Genomic DNA, 27325 nt, shown 5'->3' on the forward strand with positions numbered 1-27325 from the left:
TACTAAAGGTAGATTTTAGGTTTCTTTAAGTTGCCAGACAAGGTAGGTTCTACAGAATTCGGTTCACTGCTGTCTAAAGCAAGGCTCCCACAGCATAAACTGACTGTCCACTGTGACTTTTCTATAAAATCTGAAACAATCAGGTTGTTTGATTTTCAATATATTTCTATGGACCTTTAACACTATCAGGACTCTGATGAAGTTCAATGCTCTGATAGCAATGCAGCAGCAGCATGAGATGAAAGTTGGTGTTTCTGCTTTGGTTTTACTGCTCTGCAGCGGCCAATGTGACCCATAATTCCTTCATCCAGACAAAGGTACGTCTGCCATGGAAGGGATGTCCAAGTCAGAAGATGTTCGTGTTTCAACACACCAGGCAGAGATGTTTCTCCTAGATACTTTGCAAATGTGCTTTAGTCAAGGTGTGATATTCTAACAGTGTCTACCCACTCATATAAATTTGAATATTATCAACAAATGGGTGATGGATATTGAAAAGTCCACTGGTCCAGCAGTCACCTGTTTATATTGAATAGAAGAGGAGACAGAGAACAGCCCTGTGGAATCCCACACCTGATGCCTTTCCCGGTCGACAAGGAGGAGACCGCACTTGACCTGAAAGAATGATGTCAGTGGAATCTTGTTCCAGAGCCAGAGATCCCTGCCCAGTTCAAAGAGGATTCAAATTTCTAAGTGGTCCGCAACACAGGAGAACAACAGATCTTCACTAATGCCAGCAATTCCACTTTCCATCCCTTTTCCTGGTCTCGGCCCAGATTTTCTGTCCTGCTGATTTGACTTGGATTATTTGATCTCTTGTAGTTGTCAAGCAACCTCTCCTTCCTGATCTTGAATTAAAAGGGGAGGTTAAAGGTGACTCTATAAATCACTGGATCCCATTGGATTTTAATGTTTTCTTCAATTATTATAGTGTGTTAGAGCGGAGGTGCCATTGGTACCATATATTTCTGTAGTGAAGCCTACGTGGTGCTTCCTATCTCAGGTAGGTTGTCAGAAGCCATCCTTCATTGTGTTGTCCCTCAAGGTCCTGACTTGAACTCTAGGATTCCAGTTTGTTGACTGCTTCACTCACTTGTCTATGGTTTAAAACTGCAAAAAGGCTGAATATTTGAAGACTCTGCCCAAGTGTAAGTTGATAAGTCCACATTTACTGAAATCCCTGCTACATCTCCAGGGTCCTGTTCTCAAAGAAGGATATCAAGTTTTCACACCACTGATCTGAGACAACTCGGGTATCTTTGGCCATCTCTGGCTTCATGACTTCTTAGAAAAACTAGATTAATTCCCTAGTTGTCTTTGACACCTGTTTGATCTGTGGCAATTGTAAGGGGGAGTGTAGTGCTAAGGACTGTTGGTCCTATGTTTGTAGGGATCGCTGCTGAGCTGAGTTTGTTGAGCAGAAGTGAACTGTGAGTGAGGCGTTAGGAAAGGATTGTCATGGACACCAAAGATTACCAAGTGGGTTATTCTGAGATCACTCCATTGTTGCTGCTTCTCAGCAGGCTGCAGAAACCGTAGGATTTCACCCATTTCCCCTCAAGGCTCACCTGCAGATACGTCTCCAGAGCGGCCCATGAAGTCCAGTGCTCCAGCTTGGCTCCTTTCTCGAGGTACTTCTTGATGTGCTTCTCTCTGCACTCTGGGTGAAGATCTCCATGAGCTTTGCTCCTCTGGATTCCCAGCACCTTCTCGATCACGTAGACTGACCAAAGGTTGCAGGTGGCCTCTGTGGTGTTTGGACTGATATTCCAGCCCCAGCACTGCTGATTGTGACCCAACTCGTGGATGGGACCCCAGATCCCTCCACTAATTAAATCAAAGTTAGTCAACTCTTTAGCGGAGTCTGTGTGGGCCATGATGGGATAGCCAGCGTGCATCCAGCCTGAAAGGAGAAGAAAAAAGATGACAACTACTGCATCCCACAGAAGAACCATCAAACACTGCACATGAACAACAGCTGTGTACACTCATACAATATTCTGGGTTGCGTCTCTCTTTCTGAGACTTTTGAAAGTCAGAGTCAGTAGGTGTCATAAGTGGGAGATGATATCTGGGATAAAGGCCACGCCCAGTGTAAGATGTCCCAACTGCAGTCCCCCCTCTGGTATACTAGCAGTACTGAAAATGGGTGGCAACACATCTGTACCAGAGGGAAGAGAAACATGAACCATGTGTCAAAATTATTATGATGAGGCGAGTGACATAAAGCAAGATGCGAGGTTCGAGGCCCACTCACAGCATTCACGCAGCAGTCTAGGGTTGCATATGCACTTGTAAAGTGAAACCCATGCAATTTCACTCATCCTACCCAAACACATTAGTTGTGGATAAGTAGGAGAAAGTTATCTCCTGCCCCCCCAGTCTTGTCTTCAGCCAGGCTTCTTGAGGAACATGCTCTAGGTCTTTCCTGCGTAGACTAATGAATATCAGTCTTCAGCTGCCTTCCTACCTAAGGGAGCAAACACAAGGAGATGATGGACGGAGCTCTGAAACTTTTCAGGCACTCACCCCCAGTCACATATCTGGGTTGAATCCATCATCATTCTTTAGCCCACTTCGACACCCCATTTCAGACCCAGCCATATTCAGGTCTGTCTTGACCCTGTGCCTCATGGTAACAGTCCAGCCCAAACTGTCAAGCCATGTCTTCCCTGGACCGGAAACAAGCATCCTTGGACCAGTTTCTGGCTAATCAGCCATCAGCAGCCAGGCTAGCTTGAATCCAGAGGCAAAGTGAGAAAGGGAACCATGTCTGGGCATACCCTTCCAACCTATGGCAAACAAAGCAAACACAAGGAGATGATGGACGGACCGCTGAAACTTTATTAGGCACTCATCTCCAGTCACAGATCTGGTTGAATACATCACCGTTCTTTAGCTCACTTTGCCACCCCAGTTCAGACCCAGCCATATGCAAATCAGTCTTGACCCTGTTCCTCATAGGAACAGTCAAGCCCAAACTGCCAAATCAGGTCTTCCCTGGACTGGAAACAAACATCTGGGAACCAGTTTCGGGATAACACCCCTCATCATCCAGGCTAGCTTCAATCCAGTGGCAAAGTGAGCAAAGGACCCACGTCTGATCATACCCTGCCAACTTAGGGCAAACAAGGCAGACACAAGTAGATGATGTACGAAGTGGTGGAACTTTAAAAACACTCACCTCCAGTCTCAGATCTGGGTTGAATCCATCATTGTTCTTTAGCTCACTTTGCCACCCCAGTTCAGACCCACCCATGTGCAAATCAGCAATCACAAAGATCTGAGAGGCAACAAGACCAGTATACACTGAAATGACGGCAAAATTGCCAGGCATAGACAGAAGAAACGAGAGATCATCTTTGATTATTTGATCCTTTATTTCATATTCATAGGAGAACTTGAATACAGCCAATGTGTTTTGCCCATATCTGGGCTTCTTCAGGGCTGCAATGTATACAAATATGGCTTACATTAATCCATTCATTTTTGCAAGAGATGACCACAATTTGAAATATTTACATTGAAATACAGCCTATAAAAGGAAGGTTCTGTCACTTATTCCAACCCATTCTACCCAGCAAACACAGGGAAGTTAATCTTGCTTACCATCCAAGAAGACGAGCTCCTCAGTTTCTTGGCTATTCCCAGTGCAATATCTTTTTAACAAAACAGAAGCTTCAAACAAAAAAGATGGAGTCACATATTAAACCCCACAGATGCTACTCAAAATTCTGTGTTGCTCTGTAAAGAAGTACAGGTTTTCTTGGCAAGGGAGCCATAGAGAGGGAGTCTGTATCAGAAGTAGGTCATAGTTGTTATTCTCACTACTTTATGGTGTGAAGAAGGAAAGAGGACTTTGTCCTATTCTGAATCTGCACCTTCTTAGCATCTTCCTGAAAAAAGAGTAGTTCAAAATGCTCATGCGCAACCAAGGTTGGTCTGCCCTAGATCAGTAAGGCTGGATGGTATAGATTGACTTACAAGACACATATTTCAACATCCCCGTCTTGCCGGCACAAAGATGCTACTCGCGGTTCACAGTGGCCACCAGCAAACCTTGTGCGTTCACCCAGATGATGCCAGTGGTCACAGCTCGTCTGTGGAGGTTGGTGATTTCAGTCTCCCACTACATTGATGACTGACTGTTTAAGGCAGGCTCTTCCAGGATCTTGCCAGTCACCTTCAGACTACTGCAGACCTCCTGCACTCGCTGGGGTTCACTATGAACATGCTTTGGTGACACCTGACTCTCTCTAAGATGCCCACTTTCATCTGCGCTGTTCTGGAAACAGTGCAGGTTTGGGCTTATCCCCCCGAGCAGGGAGTCCAGGATTTTCAATCTATGATTCTGATGTTTCAGCCTCTTTCCTGAATTTCGGAAAGACTGACCTCTAGACTACTGTTCTTCATGGCTTCCAGCATCCTGCTGGTGACACATACCTGCTGGTGTATGCGGATTCTGCAGTGGGACCTGAAGTTCCAAGGGGCTCAACAACAGGGGAATCTTTCTGACATGGCCCAGATCTCAAAAGGAACTGCAAAATACCTGCAGTGATGGTGAACAAACTGCGACTGGGTCAGTGGCCCACCCTCTTCATTCCCCAAACACATCTAACAGTAGTAACAGATTCATAATTCTTGGACTGGGGCAGCCATCTTAGAGAGGTAGAGATCAGGGAACTCTGGTCTCCGGTGGAGTCCAGGTTCCAAATCAGCCTGTATGAGCTTCAGGCAAATCACTTGGCATTATAAGAATTTGTTTGTTTGATCAAGGGAAGCCTGGTGCATGTCTTCATGGACAACCCCACCGCCATTTGGTACTGCACCAAATGTGGTGGGGGGAGGTCATGGACCTTAGGTCTAGAGGCCCTGAGGCTCTGGAATTGGCTGGAATGTCATTGCATTTATTTTATTTATTTATTTGCGGGTTTGTATAGCGCTTGAATCGACTCCATGAGGAGTATCTCTGCGCTTAGGAGCCAAGGACATGAGAGAATAGAGAGTTAGCGGTGGGATCTAGATCTGATTACAAAACAGCAGGGTTTTAAGTTGTTTTCTGAATTTTAAATGCTCTGTGCATTGTCTGAGGGACAAGGGGAGTTTGTTCCATGGTAAGGGTCCCGTAATGGATAAAGCTTTACCGCCATGTCTTTCCTTCCTGGCACGGGGTACCACCAGAAGACGTTGGTCGCTGGTCAGTTCAGCATCTGGCAGGATCTCTGTACGCCAGTGCGTACAAACTCAATTGAAGATGCTTAGTGGATTACCAATGGTGTCTCCATCCAGAGGTGATAAAAGGTCTCTTTCAGCAATGTGGAGAGCCTTGGTTAAATCTTTTTGCCACTAGGGGATAGGGGAAGAATTCCTCTCCGCCGGGAGAGTTTCCCTCAGTCAATTTTAATAACTTGCCTAAAAATCAACATTTAGTATAAGATTAGAGGTACTAACTTAGTAGTAGTACCTGTAGTTGATGGTGCCATTGCTGCCCCAACCCCATATTTTCTAGAATAGTGTTTGAGTGACCGAAAGACATCAGAGCATCTACTTGATAGAAGGCCTGATTACTAACTGACAGATATCCCATCCGCTAAATTACAATACCATTATATCCTATGGAACTTGTAATATGGCGGACGGCATAGTTGTGACAGAGTATCCCATCTGCCAAGATACTAACCAGGTCCAAAGTCATGATGTGGAAGTTTGAAATAAATGTATTACCGATTTAATCCCCCTATATAAGTACGCTGTGTAACATGATCAAAACCTCCGCACTTCTTGTAGTTATCAAACAATCCTTCAAATTGAAGAAGAGGAATATATCAGAGTCCAAATCATAAAAATTAGTTTTTCATATGTAAGTCAATTTTAAAATCTATATAAAATTGTTTTTTCATCACAAAGGGGCTTTGTAAAATTACAAGATTTGTTGGTACCCCCAAAATACAGAGAATAGCGATTGATCGCCCTAGAGACACCACAATGTCTACCTGATAAATAAGTGAAATGTGTTAAATAAATCATTTTCTGTTTTCTAGGTAGCAACTGAACATAGATGTAGTATATTCAAAGCACATCATTATTGTTTTCTGTGAGTTACCTTCAGTCTATTTCATATAGTGTATTCCTGAAGTCAATTTAATTATTACTGTTGACACATTTGTGTACAAGGTATGATCATCAAACCGTCTGCATAGACTAAATGATTGAGGTGTACCTGTGCAAGATTAGGAGGGCCACCATTAATGGGTTGTAAAGTCTCCGATGGAAAGTAGACTCAGACAGAGAAATGGAGAGTGACCATGATGCGTCTTTGATTTAAGCTATTTCCAGTTTAAAAATCACTAGAAAAATTAAAATGTGACCTTTTCAAATGTCCTTCCCAAACTCTTTTTCCTCCTTTTTAGGTCTCGCCTAGCGATGCAGCGCATGCGTTGCTTGCTTTGCGAGGCATGCAGTATACATTATAGCATGGAAGGTTCGTGGAAGCTCTGCCCACTCTCCGCCCATCTTATTGATTGGCTAACATCCTAAATGCTGCCTACTGATTGGTTTTCGGCTTGTTAGTCCCTCCTCCTGACGGCCATGTTGTCATTTGTATCCTTCCCCGGCTACGGGCCCCTTTACAAAAACACAATTTTGTTCCCTATGTCCCCACTCCTCCCTCAGTCCGTAACTTCTCGCACCCCCCTCACCTCCCCACTCCCGTCTGCGCCTACTTGAACGCCCGCACTCCTGTTTCTAATGTAAAAGGTCCCACGTAAATACGAGTCCTATTGCATTGAAAATTCTTGTTTGTTGTGGGATTTGCTGGGTAAATTCACACTCTCTTTCTGTATGTCTGTGCTTGCTTTTCATTGTTTTTAATGCAGGCTGGGCTGGTTAACTGGAGGGCGGACATGTTTTGTCTAAGTGGAGGCAGGGTCTGCTTTGAGGGCATTTGCGCGGCATGGTACAGAGTCACGGCATGGCGGCTGATTCCTGGCTCAGAAATCCGGCATAGGAGGCTGATTCCAGGCACAGAAACCCGGCATGGGGGCTGATTCCATATGCAGAAACCCAGCGTGGGGGCTGATTCCAGGCGTAGAAACCCAGCATGGGTGCTGAGTCCAGGCGCAGAAATCCGGCATGGTGGCTGAGTCTGGCACGCATGCTACAGAACAAGGAAGTACTTAAACCATTGCGGATGTCAGCTTTTAAATAAGTGATTTCACCTGTCGAACATTTCAGTGTGTTTCCCACCTTTATGTGTTTCGCCTCTTGTTTAAAGTTTGTTATGAGGTGCGCACAGTCGGAACAAGCTTCGTGCCACAGGTGATTTAAAATCAGCCGCAAAGCAATACAGATACATTATGAGACATTTGTGGAGCCAGAAGCATACTGCATATCCTCTGATGTGTGTTTTTCTGAGTTGCCAGTTTGTGAGATTTATCAAGCTGCAGTATTGGGGCCGATAAGTGTATGTACGGCTTCTGGGTGCTATGTAGGGGGTCGGGTCTGATAGGAGGTTTGGCTCAATCCTAGACTTCTTGCAGCCATGTTGAATCCTGGGTCTGGTGAGAGGAACCTGAGGAATGGTTGTGAGTAAAATCCATGATTTACTCCCATCCAGTGTTGCCTGCTGCCGGGTCTTACTAATGGGGGCTTGATATAGACTGTACAGCTCATGAACATGAAGTAGCAACCCGTTCCTCACTAAAAGACTGGGCCAATTGCATTTCCATGTGAAGAGCGCTCCTTTATTGATAAAATATGTCAGCTCTCTGACCCTTCCTGGACCCCATGAATGCTCTGGTCTAATTAGCTGCACTTCTTAGAAGGGGGCATTTTTTTGTCCATGTACCTTATTTTCATGGGATTGCGCTTTCACTGAACATGGCCTCTACATCCACCATCAATGTTTTACTCCAAGTTCACAGGTTTGAATTCTGGCGTGCCCTCTCACCTTTCAGTGAAATAGGTACCACTGAATTGGATAACAGCAAATGGCTGGCATATTGTGGCAAGAGGCTGCTTTAGGTGAACATTTTTTTTGTTTTTTATTCTACAACTACACAGGCTCAGTTTAATGCGTTTCTATTATTATTATTACTAGCTTACCCGTCGCGCGTTGCTGCGATCTCAGAAGAAAGGAAATTCAAGTAAACTCGTTATGATAACATTCAATTTACATTGTGTCATTTTTATTGAAACTTATTCATTTTAATATGGAAAACATTTCAAAGTGTCGTTTTAATTCTATCTATTCATTCGAGTGCTTGTAGATACACGATATTTTTTGTTTTTCCGTCTGGTGCGTACACGAATAAATCAGAAGGTTTTCCGACGTGTGAGCTGGCCACATACAGTTGTCCATGTGAGAAGCACGGATTCTCCTAATCTAGTCCACACACTTGCAGCGATTGTCCCTGTGCTTTGTTGATGGTCATTGCAAAAGCAAGTCGCACCGGAAACTGTAAACGTTTGAATTCAAATGGCATATCTGTTGGGATCATTGGAATACGTGGCAACAGTACATCTTCCCCCTTGAATTACCCATTCAAAATTGTAGCTTCGATGACATTGTTCATCGTCTTTTTCACCGAAAGTCTTGTACCGTTGCCAAGTCGTGGTTGCAAATTCAGTATTCAAAAGATTATGAGGGCCCTGCGGGGCCAATCTTTAAGACAATTTTATGCCAGAAACCTTCGCGGGAGTGTACTCAACGACTTCCCAAAGTTTCATGGCGATCGGATGAATGGTGTAGTAATGCATAAAGGACAAACAGACAGAAAGACATACATTCGTTTTTATATATATAGATTAGCGGATTTATACAGGGTAGAGCTGCCCCAGCAATGGGGCGTTCCAGCGCTACCAAGAATGCCCGTAAGTAGTGACAGCCCGGGAAAAAGGAGAGAAAGTTACGCACAGAAAAGCCAGGTCTTTATGGCTTTCCGAAAAGCTAAGTGATCTTGGAGCCCTCTAATAGCAGCCGTAAGGGAGTTCAAGAGTTTGGCCGCCAAAACTTTAAAAGAACGACCACCAGCTCTGTCTCTTAAAACTCTGGGAGTGCATGCCAACCCTTGGTCAGCTGACCGCAAGGGGCGGCTCGGGACGTATGTTGTTAGCAGGTCTGCTAGGACCGAAGGAGCTAGTTGAGTCAAGCTTATGTGAACAATGCATAGTGTCTTGAACTGGATTATTTTCCCTACCGGCAGCCAGTGTAGTTTAGGTAGAAACTTTGTCACTGAACATGATTTCAGAAGTGCCAGTAGAGTACGGGCGGCTGCGTTTTGTATTCTCTGAAGGCGCTGAATGCAGGATTTGATGGCACCTAAATAAAGGGAATTGCCATAATCCAGTCTGGATAAAATAGTAGCCTGTAAAATAGTCTGACAGACTTTGGGTTTGAAAAAGCCTAGTAGAGGTTTTAACCCTCTCAGGAGCCCAAAGTAGGTCCCTGCGACTAATTTGGATTGATCGTCAAAAGAGAGAGCTCTATCGATCCAAAAGCTGAGGTTCTTGATCGCCTCCTTTGGCAGAGGTGCTGGTTTTAATTGGTCTGGCCACCATTGCCCTGATAACATTTCGCCGTCTCTCCCGAACAGCAGAATTTCTGACTTACTGGCATTTAGCTGCAAGTAGGTTGTTATCAGCCAATTCGCGATTGCCAGCATATCCTCCTTAAATTTGTTGAGATTATTTTTACATTTCTTAGAAAAGGAGATGACTAATTGCGTGTCGTCGGCATAGGAAATCAACGACAACCCTCTGCTTTTTGCCACCACTGCCAAGGGTTGTACATAGACGTTAAAGAGCACGGGGCTCAGTATTGATCCTTGCAGAATCCCATGTCTAATTGCCAACTCCTGGGAGTGGTAGGGTGGCACTATGACCTAGAAAGTTCTGCCCCCTAAGAAAGAGCAAAACCAGGCCACGGCCGAACCCTCAGTCCATATCTCCTGTAACCTACACAGTAATATTTCATGCGAGACAGTGTTGAAAGCAGCACTTAAATCCAAAAGAATTAAGGCCGTGGAATTTCCGTCGTCTAAGCTACTACGAATTTCCTCAGTCACTGCCAACAGAGCAGACTCAGTACTGTGACGGGCTCTGAAGCCATTTTGCGAGGAGTCCAGGGTGTCATTTTCCTCTATAAACTCTGTCAGAATAGTATTGACATAGGATTCCGCCACCTTGGCTTGAAAAGGGAGCTGGGAAATGGGGCGATAGTTACCCGGTTCAGATGGGTCTAACGAGGCTTTCTTCAAGAGAGGTGTCACTTTAGCGTGCTTCAAAGCTGATGTATTTGGGCTGAGGTCAGGGATAGATTAATCAATTCCCTGACCACTGGTAAAATAAGGTTGCGAAAGTGGCAGAATTGGGCTGGTCTGAAGTAATCAGCTGGAGAGCCGGATTTGATTTTCAAGCAAAGAGACTCAGTCTCAATAAGGGATATTTGGGGAAAGGAACACAGTGTTTTATCCGTCATGGGTCCCCTGTACTTGTGCCCTATCCTATGATCAAGTGACCGGTGGAAAGCTTTTATACATTTTATCAACCTTAGGTACAAAGTATTCGGCCAACTCATCGCGCTGATTATTAGAGGTGACAGGTGAGTCGGCTTTCGAGTTTGCACATTTCATAACTTTAAGAAGGGAGAAGATTGTTTTGGGGGAGTTGTTACTCTCCGAAATTTTGCCAGCGATATACTCCGCTCTGGCTCTCCGGGCCAGCTTATGGTATGCTTTAATGGATTTGCTGGATTTATTTTTTGCTTGTATATGCACGCGCGCCTCCAGGCCCGCTCAAGTTGTTTACATTTTTTCTTAGCGTCAATCAGGGATTCGTTGAACCAGGGGTTCAACTGCCCTCTTTTTTGTTTAAATCTAACTTTAGCAGGAATACAACTGTCCAGAGCTTGATTCAGCCAATCCTGAAATCATGTCTCAGCTAACTCTATATCTGATGACAGCTGTGGAGTGTGGTTTGACAATAAATCAAAGAATGTATTAACCTCTAATTTATGTCAAGGTTGTTTGGACACCAATAGTGGACGGTTCGGCTCTGGCTTTTAGATGCAGTCAGCCTGTCGTCGATAATTAATCATATGCCTTCCCTCGGTGGGTGCTTGACCCACCGAGCTACTGCGCTTCTAGAAATGTATTGTACCCGATCAGCTGGACTTCCCAGCAGGCAACAGTGAATGTTGCACAGCAGCAGCACCACCCTCCCTAACGGCCAGCGCTGCCACTTCACTTGCATATAGCCAGTGTCTAACCCAGGGTGGTGTGGAGTGCAAAAAAACGATGGATTTAGGCCCAGATCCTTGTACTGGGGTGAATGTATGACATTGTTCTACATTCTGTCCATCAACTGTGTTTTTTGCAATTTTCACCCCGAGTGGGCTGGGTATGCTCAGACGTGAGTCCCAGGCTCTCCACACCACTGGAGTCAAGCTATCCAGGCTGCTGAAGGCTGATAGCCAGAAACCGGTCCTTGGATGCTTGATTCCGGTCTGGGAAAGACATGGCTTGGTAGTTCGGACTGGACTGTTCCCATGAGGCACAGGGTCAGAGCTGATTTGCATATAGCCAGTGTCTAACCCAGGGTGGTGTGGAGTGCAAAAAAACGATGGATTTAGGCCCAGATCCTTGTACTGGGGTGAATGTATGACATTGTTCTACATTCTGTCCATCAACTGTGTTTTTTGCAATTGCCACTTCAGACTGTGGCACCTCAGACAAGCAGCACAGCTTCTGCTTTGCCCTCCCTGACACCCAGTGCTGCCCCTTCAGTTTTTGGCACACCAGATGAGCAGCACAGGAGCACCACTGTTACAGTGCCTTAGGCTAAAACAACTCCAGGCCCCCTGAGACCCCAGCCGGGCGGCACAGAAGCCAATGTCAGAGTTAGGGCCCTGTGGACACTGAAGCGAGCATGGGAAATGGACCAGAGCTTGGTAGTAAAACAAAGCCACCATCAGGAGTCGGAGGTTCCCTTACTCACCTGTACCCTGGTGCCACTGCACCTGCTGCATTCCTGATAACAGCAGCACTAGCCCCCTGGCTTCCAGCATGCCACGTCCTGCCCTTGCTATCCAGCCGGGTTGCGGTGCTAGCAGCACTGGCCCAGTCAAGCGGCGTCTATTCAACTGCTTCTATTTAATAGAAAACGGCCTGCAGAGGTCAGTAAAATACCAGAATCACTTTAGCATTCTCTAGGTTCCAGTCCATATTAATTGTCTTCCATGAGCACCCGTAGACAATAATATTTTTTTCAAATCTTAAATTTTCAGTGACATGAGCACCGAAGGCCCTGATTTTATATTAAAAACAGAGCATTGGACTATACTATTTCCCGCTGAAAGGCAATATTCCTCTCCATGTGTTCCCATACGTGGCGTGTCACTGTAACGCCCTGAACGTCTCAGGATCGTTTTACAGACACGATAATGAGGACGCAACCATGTGCACAAATAATACAAAGAGTAAACAAAAGTTATAGTCACTGGAATCCTCCAGGCTAAGTACGTTACCAGCCCACAGCACGGATGGTCCTAACCGTCCTCTGCATATTCGCCGATCCCGGCGTATGCCAACAGAGGGCAGAAATGAAATGGCCGACAATGCCAATCGGTAGGCTGTGAGGGGCACAAAGAGTGTTGGGGAGAATCGAGGAGTCAGGGAAACACCCAGCCGGGGTCTCTACCTGAAGGGAGCAGCCGCTCAACCTCTTCCTCAGACTGCACCGGGACGCGGAGTCACCTTCTGGTGATGCGTCACCGATACCCCAATCAAAAGCAAGAAGACTGAACCGAGAGCAGCCGCTCGATCGATCCTGTGGACTTCCAAGTCTGTAACGCGGCAAACACCTCCTAGTGTGCGTTACAGCTGGCAGTCCCTGTATCTCTGGTCGGGCTGGGAGTTACGACTCCAACCAGCATAAGCGCCACTGCGCTTTGACTCAGCCGAGTAAAAAAGCGAAGCTCAATGGTTGACCGGTAGAGCTTCCGGGTCCTTCACAGGTGACGATGGGGCAAGACACGGCCGAGGGAGTAACGACTCGACCTACCTCCGTTCTTGCCTTACTGGAGCACCACTCCGGAACTCTGCTCTTCACGAAGCAGGTACGTCGGTGTAAACACAATATCCGACAGCGTTGTACCTCCCGGTTCCTCCCTTTATAGGGCGTGTTTTCCTTGAGTTATGTAACAGCTCTCCTGTTTACATAAGGGCGTGTTTTCCTTGAGTTATGTAACAGCTCTCCTGTTTACATAAGGGCGTGTTTTCCTTGAGTTATGTAACAGCTCTCCTGTTTAGATAAGGGCGTGTTTTCCTTGAGTTATGTAACAGCTCTCCTGTTTACATAACCTCTCAACCGCTAAGCATCCTGGGATATGTAGTCCGTTTTCCTCCCCTCGCATGACAGGAATTCTTGACAGTACATCCTCCCTCTCAGCGGCTCCCCACGGGGCCAGCGCTGGCAGGAAAACGCCAATGGAACAAGGAGACCAAGCGCGGAGCATGAACCCCTTCAGCCGGTTCCCATGATTGCTCCTCCGGGCCATAGCCTTTCCACGCAACCAGGTACCACAGCTTCCCCCTGCGCCATTTGGACGCCAGTATGCCCGACACTTCATACTCCACCTCCGACTCCACGCATACCGGCCTAGGTGTCCCAGACGGCTTGGAGGGTGCTGGTTTGAGCAATGATACATGAAAGACAGGGTGTATCCGCAATGACTGGGGCAAGCACACCTTCACGTTCACGGGACCCATACACTTGGTAATTCGATAGGGGCCCATGTACTTGGGATGGAACACACTGTTCTTTCGAAACCTCATGTTTCTTGTGGATATCCAGACGTAGTCTCCAGTGCGGTACAGTGGCCCGGGCCTTCTCTTCCTGTCTGCCGCAGCCTTGTATCTTCTCTTGGCCTCTATTAGGACAGCCCTTGAGCGCATCAACGTGTCTTTTATGTGTGCCACCCTGTCCGCTGTGGCGGGAATCCTGTCCTCTCTGAACGGATGTAGAAATGGCAAGAACCTGGGATGTTGGCCATAGTTGCTATAGAACGGAGATGACTGTGTGGAGCTGTGAGTGGCGTTGTTGTAGGCTATCTCTGCAACCCATAGCAAGTCGACCCATTCTTCCCTGCCCTGGTCCACAAAACATCGCAGATACTGTTTGAGCGTTTGGTTCAGGCGCTCGGTTTGGCCGTCCGTTTGAGGGTGGTAGCTGGTGGACAGGGCGGTCTTAACATGCAGCGCAGTGCACCAAGTCTTCCAGAATTGCGCAGTAAACTGCGACCCCCGGTCCGACACGATCACCCCAGGTAATCCATGCAGTTGTACCACATTCTTTAGGAGTAGTGACACCAATTCCCCGGCCGTAGGGACTCTCTTGCAGGGGATGAAGTGCCCCATTTTCGTCAAGTAATCCACTACCACCAGTATTGCCGTCATCCCCTGGTCTACCGGTAGGCCCACCACGAAGTCCAGTGATATGCTATCCCATGGTCTATCCGGGGTTGGAAGTGGATGTAAGAGCCCTTGGGTTCGGCCATGGTCGGCCTTCATGGTAGCACACGTAGGACACTCCTGTCCCCACCTCCTGACATCCACTCTCATGGTTGGCCACCAGAAATGCCGTCCCATGCTAGCCACTTTTTTTTCAAAACCCAAATGACCTGCGCATGGAGAGTCATGGCACCAGATGAATGCTTGTTTCCTTAGCCTAGGCGTGGGTATCAATAGGCACCTGCCCTTCAGGGGTATCCCGTCCTTCAGCTGCCATTCTCTGTGACTGAGGAGCCACCTCCGCCATGCGAATGACCTGATCCCTCTCTTTATTCCCCTCAGGAAAGTATCCGGTTGGATAACCCCCAATACCATCCTCGGGGAAATGATGGAATGCTCGGTCGCAGGCAATGGTTCCTTAACTGCAGATTGACGGGACAGGGCGTCCGCCTTCCGGTTTTCCGTCCCCGGCCGATATGTGATGCGGAAGTTGAACCCCGCAAAGAAGATCATCCACCGCAGCTGCCTGGGAGAAAGGTGTCTTGTGGCCGTCATGAACTGTAGGTTCCGATGGTCCGTGTACACCGATACCACATGTCTTGCCCCCATCAACCAATGCCTCCATTCGGTGAAGGCGTCCTTGATTGCGAGAAGCTCCTTCTCCGCAATATGGTAGTTGCGTTCGGCGTCGTTGAGTTTGCGGGACAAGTACGCAACGGGATGAAGCACCCCTGTGTCGTGGTTGCGTTGGGACAAGATAGCCCCCAGCGCCACATCCGATGCGTCCGCTTCCACCACGTAGGGGAGATCCGGATCGGGGTGAGCCAACACCGGCGCCTTACCAAAGGCGCTTTTCAGGGCCTCAAAGGCTGTGTTCGCTTCAGGGGACCAGACAAACTCCTTGGACTTCCTCAGTAGCTGTGTGATTGGGGCCACCAATCCTGAAAATCCATCTATAAACCGCCTGTAAAAGTTGGCGAAGCCAATGAAACTTTGGACGTCCTTCACGCTTTGGGGCACCGGCCATTCTTTCACCGCCTTGATCTTTCGTTCTGCCATCTCCTGTCCCTCTGGACTCAGCATCACTCCGAGGAATTCCACGGATGTGACGTGGAAGTCACACTTGCTGAGTTTACAAAACAGCATGTTTTCCCTCAGCTTTTGGAGCACAGCTTTGACGTGGTGTACATGCTCCTCCACACTGGACGAATAGATGAGGATGTCGTCGATATATACGACCACGTAGATATCCAACTCCTCTCTGAATACCTCATTCAGAAAGTACTGAAAGGCTGCCGGCGCGTTGCACAGACCGAACGGCATGACTAGGTACTCAAAAAGGCCGAACCTGGTCTTAAAGGCGGTCTTCCACTCGTCTCCGTCCCTCATGCGTACCAGATGGTATGCCCCTTTCAAATCCAACTTGGTGTAGATACGAGCTTTCTTGACCTGTTCCAGAAGTACACTGATGAGAGGCAAGGGGTACCGATTTTTTATGGTTATCGCATTCAATGCCCTAAAGTCCACACAGGCTCTCAGCTCCCCATTAGCCTTCGGGATGAAGAAGAGTGGCGAGGCGGCCGGAGACTTGGACGGGCGGATGAATCCTAGCTTGAGGAGTTTATCCAGGTACCCCCGGAGATGCACGTTTTCAGGCTCCGTCAGGGCATACAGCCTGCCGCTGGGAACGCTGGCTCCTGGCACCAGGTCGATCTGGCAGTCAAACTGTCTATGTGGTGGTAGCACTTCCGCCTTCACCTCATCAAATACATCCTCAAAACTGTGATAAGCCTGGGGGAGAGCCACATCTTTTTTTGCCGCTGTAGCCACCGTCTGACTCCCGCTCTCATCTGCGTCAAGGGATTCCGGTCGTATTCCACAATGCAGGGTGCAATACGGTGACGTCATTTCGATGCGATGTGTTGGCCAATCCACAGAGGGGTTGTGTTTCTGTAGCCACGGCAATCCCAATATGACGCCATATTGGGGCGCTCGGATGATGTTAAAATCGATTTGTTCCAAATGGTAACTCCCATATCTCATCGGAAGGACCCCCGTGTGCTGCCCGATGGGCCCCGTCACCAATCGCCTTCTGTCTACAGCATAGACGTCTTCGGGTACAGCTTTGGGAAGAAGCACTAGCCCTAGCCTGCATGCCTCGTTGTGGTCCATAAACATGCCAGTGGCCCCTGAATCCACAATGGCCACAACGGGTATCCACTGGTCATGCACTCCCACGTGCACCGTGAGAAACAGGTGTCGTTGTCCCTTAGTGACCGAGTTGGGGATGGATGAGTGACTCCGAGATGCCCCTTCTTTGGTCTGGGAGTCCTCTAGTTTTCCGCCGGTATGTCCACCACGGCTGTTACCGACCGGTTGGCCCGATAACGTGACGTCTTCGGTTTGGCAGGGCATTCACGTACGTAGTGGCCTTTTTTGCCACAATATAGGCACAATCCTTGTTTACGGCGTGACTCTTTCTCCGTGGCTGTGAGGCTCGCTCGTATTGCGCCGATGTCCATGGGTTCTCCCTTGGATGCGGTGGAAGTGTCAGGACTTCCCACCGTCACATAGGATGGAAGGGATTTTCCTTTTCTCCCATGATCCCCCTTTCTTTCACTTAGCCTATGTTCCAGCCGTAATACCAGGTTGATAAGGCCCTCACATGTCTTGGGTTGAGGGTCAATATGAGCCACGGCGTCCTTGAGCTCATCGCACAGCCCTTGATGGAAGAGTGCCGTCTGTTTAGCAACAGGCCACTTGGTTTCCGCAACCAGCCTTCGGAACGCGTTGAGATACTGCACCAGGTCGTTGGATCCCTGTCTCAACTCAAGCATTTCACGGTCCGCCGTGTACGAGTCAGCCCTTCTGTCGAATACCTTCAGGAATTCCTCGCGAAAAGCACCCCAATCACATAAGATGGGGTCGTCCCTGCTCACCAGAGGTACGGCCCATTGTGCCGCGTTTCCAGCCAAATAGGAAATAAGGAAAGCCACACGAGCCTGACTCGTGGGGAACGCCTTTGGTTTGCACGATAAATGTAGCGTCACTTGTGTGAGGAATACCTGCACTGTGTTAGGATCCCCACTGTACCTCTCTGGTGTTGCCAAGGGGATGGCTACCGGCATTTCCACTACTACCGCAGGGGTCTGGTTCGTGAGGGAGGTGCTGGGCGTGAGCGGGACCAATTGGATAGCATCCAGTCTGGCTTTTACATCGGCTGTTTCTTGCCTAGAGGCAGCCAATTCAACTTGCACGGTTGCTAAAGCAGCCAGCACATCATCAAGTGTTGCCATGTCTGTTATCGACCGGGAGACAGTTAGTGTTATTAAGGTCGGATATTTTGTAACGCCCTGAACGTCTCAGGATCGTTTAACAGACACGATAATGAGGACGCAACCACTTGTGAAGGGTTAGTTATTTTAATGAAGGCACAAATAATACAAAGAGTAAACAAAAGTTATAGTCACTGGAATCCTCCAGGCTAAGTACGTTACCAGCCCACAGCACGGATGGTCCTAACCGTCCTCTGCATATACGCCGATCCCGGCGTATGCCAACAGAGGGCAGAAATTAAATGGCCGACAATGCCAATCGGTAGGCTGTGAGGGGCACAAAGAGTGTTGGGGAGAATCGAGGAGTCAGGGAAACACCCACCCGGGGTCTCTACCTGAAGGGAGCAGCCGCTCAACCTCTTCCTCAGACTGCACCGGGACGCGGAGTCACCTTCTGGTGATGCGTCACCGATGAAATGAAAATTAAATGAAAAATTCCACTTGTATAGCGCATAACCACCCGGAGGCCTCGCACCGATACCCCAATCAAAAGCAAGAAGACTGAACCGAGAGCAGCCGCTCGATCGATCCTGTGGACTTCCGAGTCTGTAACGCGGCAAACACCTCCTGGTGTGCGTTACAGCTGGCAGTCCCTGTATCTCTGGTCGGGCTGGGAGTTACGACTCCAACCAGCATAAGCGCCACTGCGCTTTGACTCAGCCGAGTAAAAAAGCGAAGCTCAATGGTTGACCGGTAGAGCTTCCGGGTCCTTCACAGGTGACGATGGGGCAAGACACGGCCGAGGGAGTAACGACTCGACCTACCTCCGTTCTTGCCTTACTGGAGCACCACTCTGGAACTCTGCTCTTCACGAAGCAGGTACGTCGGTGTAAACACAATATCCGACAGCGTTGTACCTCCCGGTTCCTCCCTTTATAGGGCGTGTTTTCCTTGAGTTATGTAACAGCTCTCCTGTTTACATAAGGGCGTGTTTTCCTTGAGTTATGTAACAGCTCTCCTGTTTACATAAGGGCGTGTTTTCCTTGAGTTATGTAACAGCTCTCCTGTTTAGATAAGGGCGTGTTTTCCTTGAGTTATGTAACAGCTCTCCTGTTTACATAACCTCTCAACCGCTAAGCATCCTGGGATATGTAGTCCGTTTTCCTCCCCTCGCATGACAGGAATTCTTGACAGTCACGCAGTTGGGTGCTTACTTTCCCTCCATGTTAAATAACAGTAGTTGGTTCAGCGCCCAGGCTAATGTGCTGCACAGCTAAATACATATAAGATCCCAAAGGCGATGCATTGCAAATGCTTGGTAAAGTTAGCGAATGGGACATATATGCAGTATAGACTGCAGCATTGAAAACAATAAGAATAGGACCCTGTGACTTAAGGGCACCCTAACCTCCAGTGTCCCATCATTCCCTCTAGGTGGCACTTTACTCGGTTCTTTTTGCTGACAGGATCCTGCAGCACATATCTTCATTTTAAGGTTTTTCATCTCTGATTTTTTTATATGTTGTGTTAAAAAGTGATTCACTTGACATCCTTTAGGGCGTAGAGTATTTTTAGATATTTTTCTGGCAAGAACTATATCTGTTTTTTGCAAAATGTCAACTCTTTTGTGAAATTCCGAGAATGTGGAAGAAAACTGGCAAAAACAGACCCGTACAGGATCTGTATCTTATCTTTGCTTAACTTTCATGACCCCAAGAAGTGCTGCCTTTGCAAGACTCTTTCCAGGCATACCTTGAGTGAGAGAGAGAGAAGATTCTCCTCCATGGCCAAGTGGAGCACCACAGAAGGCAGGATTCCCTTCCTGGAGAGACTTCTGAAGGGTGAGGTGAGACTGATCCCTCTACCAGGGCCTCAATATCCTGCTCTGAGGACTCCCACAAGGGGAGATCCCAACGGAGAAGATCTGGCAAAAAACAATGCTCCATTTTGACCGAGAATCACTAGCTTGAAACCTGAAGTCCAACACCGAATTCTGATCCTGCCGTTCTCAGGTAACACATTGTTCGGCTGTCTCGAGTGACAACTGAGCTCGACACGATGAAAGCTGTTGTATTAGAGAAAAAGCGGGCCTATATAAGACATTCGTATAATCCCTATAACAGCTGGTAATTCCACCAGAAAGTTCAAACCCCTCATTGCCTTCAAGGGCAACAACAACAGCATCATCTCAACAGTACGGAGACATCAGCGACAGCGCCGTTAATCAAGACGCAAATGAGATCACCAATCATCTGCCCAAGCCTCCAAAACAAACAATGGAAAACAAGGAGTCCTCTCTTCCCCCTCTTCCCTTAACTACCTCTATAGGAGAAGTATAACCTCGTATCTGCAAGAATGGCAAATATTAAACACTCACACATGAGTTCTGAATATTGTAGAACGTGTATACTCCATCAGATTAAAGTGTCTCACACCATCCATTCCCCGGAAGAAAACATTTATCTTCCATCTGGAAAAATGCATCAAAAACTGTACAACCTCTTGGAGAAACACCCTGTCGAAAAGCCCTCTCTCACCTGAGAGGTATGGGAATGTATTCTGAATATTGGCTCTTCATCAAATCTACCCTCAACTCCATCAGGGGGACTGGCTATGTTCAATAGATCTACAAGATACCAATTTTCACATCCCAATGGTCAAGAAGCATCAAACGTTCCTGAGGTTCACTGTAGGAAGGGGTCATTACCAATACGAGGACCTCCCTTTCGGTCTCAAATCTTCAACAAGCACTTTCTCTGCATGTCGGTTGTAGCAGCTTGCCTCAGGAGAATGAAACTTTTCATCCATTCATACCTAGATGATTGGCTCTTCAAGGCATTGTTGTACAATCAAGCAAGTCAACATTATCACCTAGCTGTCATGACTCTCAATCTGTTGGGTCTGCATTTGAATCATGAAAATAAACTCTCAACTCTAGTTCAATCCCTTCACAACCTGGGTGCAGTCCTAGACACAGTACACACAAAAAGTTTTTTCGGAGGTGAGACGATTGTCTGTCCTTCAAAAATAATGCTGGAATAATGCAATCTGAAGTCAGTGGTTCAAGGAACAGCAGGACAAGTCTCCTTTCTCCTTAGATCGATGGCATCATGATATTCTCAGGTACCAAATGCATAACTAGATGGATCTTTTCAGGTTTCCCCTAAATAGATCTTTACCAACCAGGCACACCGGGGAATGCCCTATTGAGATCGGATGGTCAGGCAAATTTCTTTACACCTTTCCTCCAATTCCTCTATTGCCAACACTGAAAGCCAGAATGATTTTCATTGCTCCAGAGTGGCCTAGACAGTGGTGGTCCATGGATCTCTTTCACCTTTCAGAGTGTCCACACAGGAACCTGCAATTCACTCCAGCATTGTTCAAGCCAGATTCAACACCCCAACTTTCAATTGTTGAACTAGGCTCCTGAACTCATAAAATATAGTTACCTGAACCTCTCAGGAATGCATGGAAGTGTTGAGAGAAGCCAAGCATTCTTTTGCTAAAACTTCACATTTGTTCAAATAGAAGAGGTTCTGTATCTGGTGCTCTCAGAGCAATTTCAATCCTCTTGTTTGCCAAGAAGTGGCAGTTCTTCCATACCTCTGCAGTAAATATATCCTACTCTCAGGATACCTTCTCATCCATGGGCGTTAAATATTGTCATTTCCCGCCTTTTGGGTCCTCCTTTGGAACCACTTAATAAGACTCTCTCCAACAGCTTTCCAGGAAGGATTCCTACTCGGTCGCCATAATATCTGCTTGTAGAGTTAGCGAGTTGCAGGGGCTATCAGCCAGATTCATCAAGCCCAAAACGGCTCGCAAAGGGACAGATTCTGAGAATCTGGCCCTTTGCGAGCGCTATTTTTGCATTTGGGATTCATCATCCCAAATGCAAAAGTCGCAGTTTTAGAAATCGCTAAATTGCGAATAATTGCATTTAAGGAATCTCAATTTGAGATTCCTTAAATGCAATTCATGAACCATTTTAAATTTGCGGATTTGCAATCTGGGGGCGCTATTTACTGCGAAGTCTGACTACGTGGTAAATAGCGAAAACTTAGAAAAATGCACTTTAGTGCATTTTTCTGAGTTCTATGTTACACACACACATGTCCTTTGGACATGTGTGTGCGCAACACCAGTGTACATTACCATTTCAGAGGTGCTACAGGGTGTCCTTTGGACACCCTGGCACCCTTGAAATCGCTTCCTTATTTGCGATTCGCTAATTGCGAATTGCAAATAAGGAATGGCTTTCCTATTCATTCCTATGGGCCTCAGGCCCATAGGAATGAATGGGAAAGCCATTCCTTATTTGCGATTAGCAATTAGCGAATCGCAAATAAGGAAGCAGCAGAAATCGCAAAAAATATTGCGATTTCTACATGCATCCCGTTTTGCGAGTCTTTAATAGCGATTCCTTAAAAATCGCTATTAAGGACTCGCAAAACAGGACTTTGATGAATCTGGGGGTATGTTCCCATGAACCTTACACAATGTTTTATAGTAACAGGGTAGTGATGAGAACCCATCCTAAATTTCGCCCTAAGTAGTCTCGGATTTTCATGTCAATCAGACTATTTCATTTATTTTGTAATGCAGCCTGTTTCCCTCAAAGGAAACTGGACCACATTTAAAAATAAGCTTTTTTTGTTTGTTTTTTTAACAGGAGGCTGTGGTCCTCTTAAACAATCTTTTGTTATTCACAAAAGAGAAGAGATCCCATTGGGACCTTTCCCGTTTGCGAATGCATTTCCTCTACACTTCTGTAGTCGGTAAAGTATTAATGGTTTGCGACCTGAATTCGGTCACAAAACATTAATAAATACCATTATAATCTGGAACTTAGCAGGAACACCCTGAACACACCCATTGCAAATACTGAATCAGTATGCATTCACAATCCCAAATCCTGATTCAGCAATGTGTTACCGAACCACAGTTTGGGTTTGACACATACCAAAAGGCCTGTTTGCATTTGCAAACGACCTGAGTTCCTGAATCAGCCGCTTGCGAACACAAAAAGGCTTGATACATCTGGCCAATGGTCTTTTCTGAGCTTTTGTGATATAACTTGCCTCCCTATCTGTATCCATAACATAACATGTATTTGTAAAGCACACATTCACTCATAGGCATCTTGGAGATGAATACCAGATGTTTAGTTACCCATCTCAATGGTACTCATTTTAACGCCCTCAGATGGATGAATGGCTGGGTGGCCCAGCCAGGATTTGAACCTGTGACCATGAGGTCGAACACAGGCCCCTGCAGTGGATGCGTTAACCCACTGAGCCACCAGACCCGGCCAGCTTAGAGTCTTGACAGTCATTTGTGAGGCAGTCAATTCTTATCTTATAATGGAACATATATTATATTCTTGGAGATGTTAAATAGAGTGGTGGGTGTGTAGGGTGCGAGAATCAGGAGCTATTGGGAGAGATGTAAGACGTGACATAGAATAGAAGAGGCTGGAAAACAAGGATCGAATTTCAGTTTGTGGCAGTTGAAGAGTAGATGACCTACATGCAGCCAACAGCCTTCCATAGTAGATCCTGTATCCCACAGCCCAACTTATTTGCAGTGTTGGAACCCTACGATATTGTATTTATATAGAACAGAATCACCCAGGATGATAATATCTCACCCCCTAGTATGACAAGAGTCATCATCGGCTTCCCCATCAAGGCCTGAACGGGACGTCACATGGAATTATGGACCCCTGGCTGCTCTGCCTCACAGTGGGACACTGAAGTCCTAGAAGAAGTATAAGCAGGAATACACTCGGAGGCAAATGTACAAGGAAATGACGGAGCGCAGCTTTAGCCTTCTAGGCTTAACGTCGGCTCTGTCACTTCTGAAATGCAGGCCGGCACTGTATTTACAGCAATACGGTTAGCCCTGCGTTTCACCGTGTGCTTGCACTAAATTTAGCCACCTAGCACCGACTCAGGCAACCTTGTACCATAGTGCAAAGGTGCCCGTGCCTTGAGGGGAGTGATTCTTTATGTGCAGGAAGGTGTCCCTTCCTGCACGTAATCAATCATCAATGGTGTTTTGTAAATTCTATGTGTGCTGCAGAATGCAACCATCATTCGTTTTTAATGATTGTTTATGTGCAGGACCTGCATATAAACAATCAATGGCGTTTTGCTGTTTCCATGCGTGCTGCACAAGGCATCATACATGGAAACAGCAAAAACAAGGAGAAATAAAGCACTGCTCCTTGTTTCCCCAGGGTAAGACCAGGTTTTCGCTGGTCCTAATTTTGGTGCTGCCCCATATTTATGCCACCCTTGTAAACAAGGGGCAGCGTCAAAATCAATGGGTGTGAGGGTGGAACGGCCACAGCAACACCCATTGTCCCCCTCTTTCCCGCTAAGTATAGCTTGAAGAGGGGCCTTATTTACAAGGCAGCGTTCAGTGAAAAGTGACGTTCTGGTGGTGTTAGGGGCTTATAAATAAGCCCCCAGAGTTGTGTGCAAGGAGTGGGCTACCTCTCTGGTATCTCATTTACTAGTTCCCTGCACCTGCAAGAGTGATGAGCTGGTCTGACTCTCAGGCGCTGCTGGGCTACCTGGAAGAGATACACACCTGATACCACTGCAACCCAACCACACCATACATGCAGCCTGTGGGAAAAGATTCAAAAGTTTATTCCTATTCAAGTACTAGACCTTTGTACCCTCAAAGGCGTTGCCGGCATAAGCACAGATGTAGCTGGATTCTGTGGTTTTAGGTGGAGGGCCATTTTATCATTTGAATAATTGAAGTGATTGTTGAGCTGTTCCTCAAACTGACCCTCCAACTAGACATTCCTCCAACCTCAAGGAGTGTGAATTAAAACCAGCTCCTTCAAGCTGGAAGGTTGCCTAGTTTATACTTAGGTCTAAATATTATGAATGTTTGATTGCTGTCTCTCTAATCATTGATTACAAAGTCCCCTTCAAATCAGAGAATGTTTCAGGAGGCAAGTGAAATGTGCACCATTGAATAGCCTAAGCGCACAGCATGTGAACTCTCAACTCACACTGCTGTGTGGCATGCACTGGTGCCACCTGTGAGAGAATTAAAGCTGGCAATGTGCAGGACAGTTGTATGTGGGTGCAGTACTTACCTCCTGATATTTGGACATCTGCCACAATTCTCTCCGGCCTCAAGAAGGGGAAAGGGATGGCGGCCAGCTCAGCCACTGCTGCCATCATGCGGTCCCACAAGGACATCAAGGCGCTGGGCTTCTCCACTGCAAGGGCACACTCTGCAGGGACGGTGAGGATGATGTTCTCAGTGGCAAACTCTGCCCAAGGGGCAGGGTAGTGCCGCACAGTTTCCAGCCAGTCAGAATCAGTGGTTTCTCCTGTAGAAGATTCAAAGATGACATAATGTACTTGTTACCCAATCAGAACACCAGGGCTACCTTGTGCAATAGACAGCACCACAGTTCGAATCTCCATGCCTCCAGAGGACTTCAGATCTTCTAAATAGGTGCTGGAACTCTCACATAAAGATGGCGGAAATGCCATTTAGCCAGGTCTCCCTAATTTCAGTTTTCCACCCATCAAAGCAAACCTTCATGCAACACTCCCTTCATCTAGTAAATAATTAAGTAATCAAACCACATAACCACCACTTGTTGAGCAGAGTAGAGGTGCTTATGCTTTATGTCCTACTCAAGGTGTTCGTACGGTACTCACCATGCTTGTAGAAGGGTGCACGCACTGCCCCTGTGACAGTGATTGACAAAAGTCCAAGCTGGCATCTGCCTGGCACCAGGATGTAGATGAGGCCGCCCCACAGGGTGGAGATGGTCATCTTCTCGCTCTTAACCTGGTAGACTTTGGTGACCGTTGGTGGCCGGAAGAGCTGCTGCCTCTTGCTGAGGTCATCCTCTTTACCACTGAGGTTATCCGTATGGCATCCAATCTGCACCTGTGAGGTCAGATAGGTGCAGTCAGCATGTGTGAACAAGACATGACTATCATTTTTGTCAATCATCCAGAGTGGAGACCAGTGGACCACATTACTTTTCGATAGTCAACTCTATAAAGAAATGTTGTCATTGTATAGGAATCACACATGGTTACAATTTACATCAGTCAACGCGAAAGGGGACCAGTGGATCACAGACACATTAGGGCAAGTGAATGGAATGCACACATTTGGGAGCCATGTGTATGGTACTGTTGGACTTGGCCCTTTTTGCTGGGTCATCCCTGAACTTGTTGCCTTCCTCCTATATTTTGTCTGACCTGTTTTTGTTGGTTCCATGACTCTGGGCACTTTACCACTGCTGACCAGTGCTAAAGTGCATATTCTCTCCCTATTGTAAATTGATGTATGAATTAGTGGTTCCATGATTGGCTAATTTGGATTACTGGTCAGACCCTAGTACAGTGCACTGAGTGTGCCCAGGACTTGTAAATCCAAATGCTGCTGGTGGGCATCACTGGTTGTGCCAGAAGCAGCCTTGTAAAATGTGTCTAAGGTCTGCCAATGCAGAGCCTGCGTGCAGTCTGGTACTGTCATGCTGACTGGGCAAGTTCACCCTCTTGTCAGTCCCTAAACCTTCCCTTTTCTTCATGTCAGACACCCTATGGTAGGCCGAAGGGCAGGGCGCATTGTAAGTATAAGGTAGGACAAGCCCTGATGTGTGTGGCATGTCCTAATAGTGAATTACAGCCATTTTTGTTTTTTACTATGGTAAGGCTACCTGTTCTCCATAGGCCAGAATGAGCTGTTAGAATTATTACATTTTATAATCGTAACTGACTCAGGGAACATGGTGGAAATTCGAGTTTAGTATGCCTGGACTCAGAGTAATAAAATACATCTTTTAGTGAAGTTGGTTTTAACATTCTGTGTTTGCAAATACCACTTTTAGAAAGTAGGTATTTGCTTGCCTAACCTTTCAAGCCTGCCTCTGCTAGGATGTGTATTCCTTGTCTGGAGTTTGAGTGACAGGGCTGGGGGATTCCAGGAGACAGAATGAGTCCACCCAGTGGTGAATAGAGAGATCTGCATCTAGATGGGAGGGAGGAGTTGCACCTGGGACCTGAATAGGACTGTGCCTGCCCCCCACAGTGCAGGCACCACCCACTGTCGTGCGTCTGATGTCTCTGCCCTGCACAGTGAAAGAAGAGAAGGAATCATGTCAACAAAGTGCTCCAGGACTGTGCTTTCCCTCCACAATGCCGGCTCCACCTCCTGTGGGGCGTCTGATGTTTCTGCTCTGCACTGTGAAAGGAAAGAAGGAGTCATGTAAACAGAGTGCTCCAGAACTGGTTTGGACAGGGCAAAGGCCCCTCTGCCCTCAGAGGACAAAGGAATTTCGGGTATAAATATTGGGACCTTGATCCCAAGAAATTAGATCACTTTTGGACTACAAGAAGAAACCTTTACTGAGGAGAGGAACCTGAAGAAACTGAGGAGAGACTATTCCGAAGCTGAAGTGCTGCTTGGGGGATTGGCCTGCAGTGGTTGCCTTACTGCCAAAGGAAGGAGAAAGGAACTTTGTGTACTTTGCTTTCAACTTGTGAA

At 47.0% G+C, this 27325-nt stretch overlaps 1 protein-coding gene across 1 annotated transcript in view; it reads right to left on the minus strand.

Moving 5' to 3' along the window:
• The window catches only part of LOC147693225 (TRPM8 channel-associated factor homolog), a 177482-nt gene that overhangs the window by 2783 nt on the left and 147374 nt on the right, over nucleotides 1–27325 (minus strand). The window contains exons 5-7 of the mRNA XM_086933631.1: nucleotides 25483–25717; nucleotides 24906–25145; nucleotides 1569–1903 (exon numbers count right to left, since the gene is read on the minus strand). Of these exons, the coding sequence (XP_086789757.1) occupies nucleotides 1569–1903; nucleotides 24906–25145; nucleotides 25483–25717 (810 nt within the window). The remainder of the gene's footprint in view (nucleotides 1–1568; nucleotides 1904–24905; nucleotides 25146–25482; nucleotides 25718–27325) is intronic.

The sequence above is a fragment of the Lissotriton vulgaris genome, chromosome 8 (assembly GCF_964263255.1).
Source record: "Lissotriton vulgaris chromosome 8, aLisVul1.2, whole genome shotgun sequence".
Lineage (NCBI taxonomy): Eukaryota > Metazoa > Chordata > Amphibia > Caudata > Salamandridae > Lissotriton > Lissotriton vulgaris.